Source organism: Pieris brassicae, chromosome 8 (genome assembly GCF_905147105.1).
Source record: "Pieris brassicae chromosome 8, ilPieBrab1.1, whole genome shotgun sequence".
Lineage (NCBI taxonomy): Eukaryota > Metazoa > Arthropoda > Insecta > Lepidoptera > Pieridae > Pieris > Pieris brassicae.
Genome location: NC_059672.1, coordinates 4802044 through 4812164, shown reverse-complemented (window position 1 = coordinate 4812164; position 10121 = coordinate 4802044). Strand labels below are relative to the sequence as shown.

At 33.9% G+C, this 10121-nt stretch overlaps 1 protein-coding gene across 1 annotated transcript in view; it reads right to left on the bottom strand.

The window, feature by feature from the left end:
• Positions 1–217: 217 nt before the first annotated feature.
• LOC123713324 (synaptotagmin-15-like) overlaps positions 218–10121 on the bottom strand; it is a 49875-nt gene continuing 39971 nt past the window's right edge. Inside the window, exons 8-11 of the mRNA XM_045666926.1 lie at positions 8745–8912; positions 6546–6653; positions 5755–5968; positions 218–557 (exon numbers count right to left, since the gene is read on the bottom strand). Of these exons, the coding sequence (XP_045522882.1) occupies positions 430–557; positions 5755–5968; positions 6546–6653; positions 8745–8912 (618 nt within the window). The 3' untranslated portion in view covers positions 218–429. The remainder of the gene's footprint in view (positions 558–5754; positions 5969–6545; positions 6654–8744; positions 8913–10121) is intronic.

Sequence of the window (10121 nt, the reverse complement as noted above, 5' to 3'; positions counted from 1 at the left end):
TTATTAAAGTAAAACTGTTATACAGGCACGGATATAATTGCAGGTGTGTATACATACACAATATTAATGTTATAGAGATAGTTTATACGATCATCCGATACTTACGTTATTATTTTAGCCCCGATACAGTAATTGTTAAGAAATATATCAATTGAAAGTACAGCTATGTATTATTTAAATAAGTTTTATACATTATAATTTTACTCAGACAATTTAAATGCGGAGGTCCATTGAAAGTTTTGATCGGAGTCAGCAGGCTTACCCTGTAATTTCGACAGCGATATCCATCCAATATCAATATTAAGTGTGATGATTAAAATCAAGTCATATTGGAAATAATATTGGAATCGGATTTTAAATAATCTCGACTAGTGAGAAACATTGAAAATCGATATCAATTTTACAGAATAACACTGCTTGTATTCAAATTTAGTTTGTTAAGGGATGCCATTGTTTTACAGATTCCATTGGGTTCCCGATAGCTGAATTCCAGTGTTGTAAAGCCCGCCCTCTTGCGAACATGTACGAGCCAAGCACGAATTTACCGAGTAGGCGATCTGCAACAAAACACTTAATTAAACATAATATTTTTTATGAGACCTAAATTAATTACTAGCACCTCGCCCTCGGACAGTTTAATTATTAATTTTCAGAATACCTTTAACGACCTCCTAGTTCAACACCTTAATAATTTTTGTAATACTATCATAATTTGTGCGCGGCTTCGGCAAGATAAACAAACTGGCTCCACGAGTTGTGCGTGTATGTTTTCTTACATGTTATGCTACTATGGAGGGTGTTATTTTCCAAAAATAAAAAAGCTTGTGTTATAAAGATAAAGTTGTTTTATTGCCATAAGTTTATTTTGTAGTATTTGTAAGTCAGAAATTTTGTCTTGGCTTGACAAACTTTACCCATAACCACAGTTTGGTGGCTTACACATTAGACCTCAGTTCCGAGTCGGTGACCAAGCGTGCAACACACAACGTCTGGAAGGGTTGCGAGAAGAGATCACTTAGTAGCCATAAGGCCGCCCTTTGCAGCAAGTTTATTGGTAATATTATTAGTTAATTCTTGTACAAAAGGTGTGAATAAATACAAATAAAGAAACTTCGTCGCTGTGCGTTAGAATCATACTTGGATTTTCGCTCACGAACACTCGCTTATATGGCGAATACCGTAAGGAAATTGCAAGCCTTAAATCCAGAAATCGACGCCGTGTAGCACCGACGACCAACAAAAAAAGAGACCAGCTCAAAGATCTATAGCGCCACATGTTTTTGGTTTGTTCTTTTATATAAAAACAATAAGAGTTCAAAAGATGTTTATATTAATTAATTAGCAATAACTAAAACTTTCACAGTGACAAATGTATGCAGGAGACCTTTGATTATAACAAATTCAGTGGCATGTTCTCGTTAGTCGGGTGGAAATTTCGGATCCATGAATCACAATTGTTGGGAAACTAGCCCGACAGTTGGGGTCTAATTAAACTGGGTTTTATATACCAAATTGTATATTTATAATCTGAATCTGAAATCGTGAATTTAAATGCCAAGAGCTCTTTCAAATGTCGTAACGATGTCCTATTGTGATTTTGGCGATGCAATTATTCAGTTTTGTATGCACAGGTACTACTACTTGCTTTTGAAACTCGGGCCAAGACCAATCTCACTAGATTTTTTTATAGTCCGTTATTTACATCAAACTTAATTAAAATAGAGGCAATACTTTTGCAATTGATACCCAGTCTTATATTTATACCTACATATTTATTAAAGTCTCAGCAAAAATTAAAAATTCGAAATGGTGATCTTTCACTTTTATACAGGCCTTTAATGTGTTTGGGATTTGCGCACTGTTTCCAAGGGAAATTTCGCCACCTCTTTCTCCAAAGAGTTTTTAAGAGACTCAATGTCGCCGTGTCGTTTAGAGCAGGCAATGCCCTCTAAAACTGACCATAAGTTGAAGCCTAAAAGGTTCAGGTCTGGGCTAGATGAGTCTTTAGCTCTTATACAGTCCGGTTTCAAGCCATGTAGGTAGTTCGTGCCTTGTGCTATATTTTTAAAAAGTGTATTGTATCCAATATCTTGATACAGTTTGGCTGTAGTTTCACTCTTGTTTCACAAAAATGTAGTTTTGTGACTCCTAGATAAGACACTCCCCACCAAACCATCACTGACGCAGGATGATGACCACGTTGTACCTTTCCGACCACTTCAGCAGCTCCTTTAGAACTGTGCGTTCTTCGAAATGTTGTTCAATCGTGAAAAATCTTCAGTGGTAATATAAACAGGATATTTCTATTCTTTCCACCTGCGTATCGCGACAGAAAGTTTTGATCGATCATTAATTGTAAAGATTGATTAAGGGCATGTCCTATATATCGACTATAAGCACTGAGCTTCAGGTCTTGTTTTATAATACGCGATACATGAGTCCTAGCGGAATCTACATTTCTCGTGATAAGATTTTTTAGTTTCTAATGGGGTTTCGATGAATTCTGGTTCTAACAGTTCTAACATCGCGCAGCCAACACGATCTTTTCTGATCTTCGACAGACGAAGTGTTGTTGTATCCGTTGGATATTACGATATACGAACATACGGCTAATACTAAGCTTTTGAAGTGTCTGGAATATGACCGACGGCTCCATACCCACTTTGTGCAAGACGATCACTTCAATCCTAATTTCTTAACACCCCATTCCGTATTGTAATTTGATAAAGGACACGAAGAAATATGTGAAATGGCGCAAAATCGAAAGAAGTTTTAAAATAATAAACGTGTTCCATATTCAAAATAATTAAAAAGTTGAAAAAAAAATACAAGTTTTTATGTAACAGTATTTATGGCCAGTATTTATATTTAAAAAAAATGCTGTTCGTTTTTCTCGCTTAAATTCGAAAATGGCTGTACCGATTTGGCTTATTTATAATTTTGAAATATTTGTGGATGTGTTAAAGTTAAAACTGTGGGAAACAAACAATAAGTAAAGAAAAATACTAAAAACGACAGTTGAAATTTCCAATAAAAACTCTGTAGCTGGAAAATATTTTTTTTCTTTTGTTTTTTTAGAAATAAAAAATAGTCACTTTGCTGTCATATTTATAGATGCCTTCATAAATTTGTGTTTTATAGCTCTGCTATTGGGTCTGGTAAGGTTTTATAAATGTTGTATTATGTTCTGACACATACATACATACATTAGGTGTTATGCAGTTCACCGGGTCATCTAGCATGATAGATGCGGGCATATATTCCGTAATGAATAATACACCCACATTTCAGTTTGACCTTCAGTTGCGCTTTGCAAACTCCTAGAAATGCCAGAGGGCTACATGTGGGTGACAGCTACACAACGGACAAAGCTTTGACCGTTGCTTATAATAGAGACATCAGTACCATTCGCACCAACTATTACACAGTTTCACTAGTAAACTTAAACATTATCTAAACAAAAACGCAGTTTTTGGTATTCTGAAAGTTTTTCATTATTTTGGTACTAGACAGGGTCAGATGTAGTTTTTTGATGAAGCATGGTGCGAAGGCTTCGAGTTAAACTCGATCTCAATTCATTTTCAATCTTAACATGGTATTAAAGAATATAATATTTAGTTTGTTTATTGTTTTTTATAGAACTGAGAGGCAACAGGCACCTGATGGTAAGTGACCTACCCATGGACAGTCACACCGCCAGAACGCTCACAAGTGCGTTACGGGACCTTAAAAAATTGGTACGCGCTTTTCTTGAAGGATCCTAAGTCGAATTGATTCGGAAATACTTCAGCTGGTTCTACACAGGGTTGGTGAGCAGTAAACTGCATTAAAAGCGCTCAGTTGTGGAATGACGGACGTAGCGAAATTTTGTATTCTGCCTCGACGTCCGATAACGACTCAGCTGCTATGTACGTTCTTTTGTCGCTATATTATCCTTGCCCACAATAAACTCGACTGTCGGCATCATGCACACGAACTTTCCAAGAAATTTGTTCTTTTGTTTGCAAATTGGGGTTGCTTGCACGCGTTGACTGTTGTTGGCCATGACGAATCAGTAAGATGGATTATCTATACATTTTTCTTCTCTCTATTTAACGTCATCTGTGTATAATCGAACAACTTCTCTTTACACTCTCTGTTTACTGTCGTTGAAATATCGTTGACTTCGTGTTTCGCTTTCACACGTTCTTAATAAAAAATAAACTTATCGTAATATTTTGATAACCCGTAATTTATGTAGTAAAATATTTCACATTTTTGACTGGCAACCCTGAAATTACAAATTCACCACAGCAGGAGCACTATTGCCGAGTACTAAATCAAATCACACATTCCTGCTTTTGGTGAATTGCTACTATAGTATTCATCATATTTGTACTCAAATGTAATATTGATACTAATCTTTTCAGTTTCAATCTCAACATGATATTATGGAATATAATATTTAGTTTGTTTATTGTTTTTTATAGAACAGAAAAGCAACAGGTGGCACACCTGATGTTAAATGATACACCTACCCATGGACAGTCACACTACCAGACCGCTCACAAGTGCGTTACGGGACCTTAAAGAATTGGTACGCGCTTTTCTTGAAGGATCCTAAGTCGAATCCCGGAGCTCCCGATGAGATTTGATAATATACTAATTAGAGTTTTAGTAAACTTATACCCGGTATAAAATTTTATTTATTAATATATTACTAGTTTCTTTAATTTAATGGTAATTACTTGCAATGCACGCATTGATAAACTTACAGTGTTCGTATTACTTAGAGATTTTATTATCATTATTTCTTTGATTATTGAACCATTTGTGGGCAAACAAAACTATTAATATTAAGGAGTAAGATATCATATGTATTGCCTGGTCATATTTATTCAGATACATTGTAAACGCTATATGACACTGAAGGGATTGTGCATTATATGGCGTTATACAGAGTTTTCGTTAAAGAGAGAGGGAGAAGAAACACGTATAGATAATCTATAACTCCTACTTATTCGTCATGGTCAACAACAATCTACGCGTGCAAGCAATGCCAATTTGTAAACAAAAGAACAAATTTCTTGGAAAGTTCGTATGCATGATGCCGACAATTTTGTTCATTGCGGGCCAGTATAATAAAGCGACAAAAGAACGTACATAGCTGCGCAGTTTTTAATAATTTTAGCAACTTAAAACGTACTTCATTACTCAATTGTTGTCGTTTTTGAGACTGGGTGCAATGCTATGTAGCATGTATCATTGATTTAAACACTCAAGGGGGCTTGGTCGTTCAATTGAGGGATGTAATATGGAGTTTACATGTATTTTGTTTACGTAACATAACTCATCAAACTTTATAACACCTATAATTCTTACCCCAACAGATAAGGGGATATTCAATCATTCAGTCAGACATATACGAGTATGCTACGAATCAGTGGCAACCGCCATCCAAAGATCCTGAATATAAATAAAACTAAGAATATTCATTATTTTCATTTCACATAATACATGAATTAAATGTATTACCATTTATAAATCAAATAGCTAAAACAATTTCTAAGAATTTCTAACAATACGGTAAACAAAATAGAGACTTAAACATATAAAGAATTTAAAAGTATTGACTATATTGAATGAATTCATAATGTATTACTATACATAAATATAAACGTATACAGTTATAAAATTGCACAGCTTGGGCAATAAAGTATTCAAAGTAGTTTAAAAACATTCAAACCTATAAAACATCAGTTAAAAAGTTCTCACCTTTGGCATATACGGAGTGTGGTTGTAGCGCTTGAACTGTGACGCTTGTCGTGTGCAGCTCGTCAGATCGTAGTCGGAAGTGGAAACATTCAGATATCAGAGCAGAACCTTCTTCTGAGACTTCAACAGCTGCTGTTCGCCTCGCCCTAACACCACGACAGGCCCTTTCCTGTGTCACACGGGCTACCATTTCACGTCTACTCGTCGGGTCGAGCTAGAATTGTTTTGTTTATTATTTATATAATGTGCGTGATATATGTCTAATATTCATATAAAGACGATATAATTCACGCATTTTAAGATTTATATATTTCGTCAACCGATATGCTTTAGGGGGATTGTTAGATAGTTTATATTTTGCGATAGATGAATCCATTTTAATGGTGTAAGTACTAATAGCTCAATACTGACACTCCTCCGAAACAGCTTGACTGATGCTTATGAGTTTTTATGCATATTCAGTAAGTCCGAGTATCGGCTACTATCTATCTTTCAAACCCCTAAGTGATAAGGGGTGTCCTCGCCAAACAATGTTTTTTTTTATTTTTTAGACAATTTATCTGTTTTATTTTTTTTATGATACAACATAAAAATATATATATAACGCTTAATTGTCACTCCTCTATGATCAACCCCTATTTATTATTACAGTAGATAGGTTATTTTTATTGAACTAAAAAAATGTTTCCTGCAAATAATATACATGACAAAACGTTAACGTAACGTATAAAATGGTTCAATGGGTAAATGTAACCCTTTAAAATGAATCACTTTAGAAAGATGTAACTCACCTTAAGTCCCCGGGCCTCTATTACAGTAACAGTAAGTCTGTGTAAGTTTTCGTTATATAACAATGATACTTGCACCTCACCGAGATCAGATGTTGGCTCTTGGATGTCCTAAAAAAGAAAGATGACTTGAATAACTCCGAAGATGACACAATATTACTATAGATCTTTCAATGAATCGATACGCTGTGTTTACGTGATGGACTGACGACAATCACAAGTACAATTAAATATCTGAATCTTCGCAATTTATCTTGATTTTTTTTTATTACAATAAACTATTAAAAAATCTTATTGGCGCCCAGTATAGCCGGAACTTTCGATATATTTTTATAGCTTCATGGCTGCTCCTTTGTCTTTCATCTCGCCTTTTTTGTCTGCTTTAATCCTCTTAGCACTACGCAGTGTACGCATTAAAGTTTTAGAAGTCGATTAATAATATTATAACAGATTAAAGCAGTGTTACAGTTATGTGGAACTTAGGGAAATTATGTCTTCAATTGTTGTGGGAAAGATATTTTGTTTGACAGATAATGTTAAATTTTTCAAAGACAAAGTGAATCACTATGTAAGAGAAGACATGGAATAGTCAATAGTCACAGTTAACCTTATTTTAATTACATTAAGGTTTACAAAATGAAAATAATTTAGTATAACATAAAAATAATGAGAAAAACCAGTGTCGCTACAATCTTGGTCTTGGTCTTGGCCTCAGATTTATGTGTATGTTTACTATGTATCGTGATATTTCTTCTCTTTTTGGGTCTCAGGCCAGTTCCCTCACGATATTTCCTTCACTGTACAAACGAGGCTAGTACCTATGTTCACACGAATGGAAGTCGCATAATAGTGGCCTAACGCTGCTCTAAAAATCACAATACTAATATACCATTGTAAGTGGAAACGAAACTTTTGCAACTGCAATTAAAATTTTCATACGCTGTAATGACGTTGTTATATGCAATTAAAATGTCGTTCAGAAAGTGCAAAACTAAATTAATACACCGTTTCGTTTTAAATTCACAGTAAAATGTTTAAAGGTATGTCATAAGATGAACAGTATTTAAAAACTATTAATTATTTGTTTTAATATTTATTGGAATCATTAAAATTTTAATAGTTAATACCTGAGTCTTGCTTCAAAATCGGCAATGTTTCAAGGGTTAGATTACAAAGGACTTGGCATTGTTATTTAGAACTATTTACAATAAATAATAATATGTATAATGTAAAAGAAAATTTTACATTATTATTATCAACATTTCCTTTTACATTATATAAGTCGCAGTAAAGTAGTTAAATCAGAGAGTTAATTGAATCTCTAGACAGTTAATTATAGTCGATATTCAATCAAGTCGCTAGCACTTTGATTTAAATAAAGCAGCGACGAAAACGTTTTACTATCTGTCTAACCGAAAGCCAGCGTGTTGATTAACAATGTAAAACTAGACTCCGCCATGATTATTTATTTGTCCGTTCACTCACTTGTCTGACGGAACTTTAGCAACTTGATTGAATATCGATTTTTAATTAACTGTCTAGAGATTCAATTGAATCTCTGATTTAACTACTTTACTGTGACATGTATATCTTTATGAGGGATAAAGATATGCTATCAAAAACAAAACTTGTGAAACGAACCAAGACTCGCACTTCAGTTATTCCTCCATAAAATTATGCGAGACATACCGAGTCGGTTAATTTATTCAGTCCGTTAAGGGATCTTCTGTCTTAAGTTTTAACGTAATTAGCTTACCTAACAACATCTTATACGGTCCATATCAATACTACAAATATTTTATGATTTAAATAAATTTATTGAATTGGCCATCGCATGGAAATACAATGTATCTCACAAGTGACACATATTATGTTAAATTAGATTGTTAGTAGTAGTAAATATGTACAAAGGAAAAGTTCTGAGCATAAAAGTCTAAAAGTTAGATTGAGCCTTAACCCATCTTAAATTGCGCAGAGGCGATGAGGACTTGGAGAAACTGATCGAGAAGCCAATAGATCACGTGGCCGTTGACCAACCAGATGATAAAGACTCATCGTCCTCAAAACTATACACTGTCATAGGTGCTGAACAGATATTCCGTTCCAGATACTTTCTTGCTGACCACGACGCTCATGCATAAGTTTCTGATTGAAGAGAGATAAAGTTGAATAAATTACATTATTGAAGTCAACAAATTGTACCTTCTCTATGTCCATTTTATATAACTGTGGCTCCTCATCCGGAGCGACACCTTCCAATTCACTCAGGGGCAGGATAATGTGACCTATAAGCGGTTTATTTCTGCCCACACGACCGCTGTCCAGCACTGACAGCTTGAGCGTAAGACTCTCCAGCTTTCCAGGTGGAATCTGTAAAAAACACGAATATAAGTTAATCAGCACAAAAGATATGAAAAATTTGCAATAAAGTTACTTTAAAACTGTGATGAAAATTATAACAAGAAAATCATCATAGACCCAAAAATTTGATGTATATACTTGCATTAATAAAACAAACGAATTACTTAATTCAAAACATTTGTTTAAATATATTGAGTTTATTACCTTACTAAATTATTAAAGCCAATACAGTTCGATCGAACAATAAATTTCTTCATAAAATGGTAGACACTGGTTGACGTGAAGTCGTGAAATACGGTATAAAAACGCAATTAAACACACCCTTTTTTATAGAATACGAAATTTAATATTTATAGCAATGAGTTGTTTTTCTGAATTCCAACTCCTAAGGTCAACCATCCCCGTTACCATAGTAACATTATCAATTGACAAACAATATGAATTAAATTACTAATTAATTTATCGTATTAGTAAGTAGTAAGAGATAATTCCCACATTTACAAGGAAAATGCTATGACATTCCGACCTCAATTTTGCGCAAATTTAAAGGGAAAAAATTGTATGATTCACAAAGGTTTTATAACTTACAAAAGATATATTTTATACATATAGAAGATACTGGCACGAAAAAAATAAGATCACAGATTTAAGTAATACGTTGGATAAATGGTTGGAATATATTGATGCCATGGTCTTCACATCATACACTCAATATCATTAGGTTCTCCCGTCGCATCTGTTAATAACCTATATGAAACTCGAAAACTAATTTTTTTTACAGTGTTTGTACCAATGGTGATTCCGTCCTCAACTTTAACGATTTATTGTCAATAGACGCGGGTAAAGCTGCAGGCGGAAGTTAGCAATAAAATAACAACGAAAGATATTGCATTAAGTTTTTGCTTGTAAGGCTAAAAAGTAAAACAGAATTATGAACTACATATTAAAAATAAATGAAACCTAGATTAACGTATCTTTTTATCAATATCTGAAAAAGTTTTATTTTTTATCGTAATTCGGAGTCGTAATGACCTACCAGTATATTCTACATTCAATTGATTCGTTTGGTATGTAAATTTTTGGGGTTCTTACATTGAATATATTTCGAAGACATTGATATGGACGAGCCGAATAAGACGCTTAGATCAGCTTACTAGCATCATGAGTTTTCGTAAAACATTTGCATACTAAACTAATGTGACTAGCACTGTAAATTTT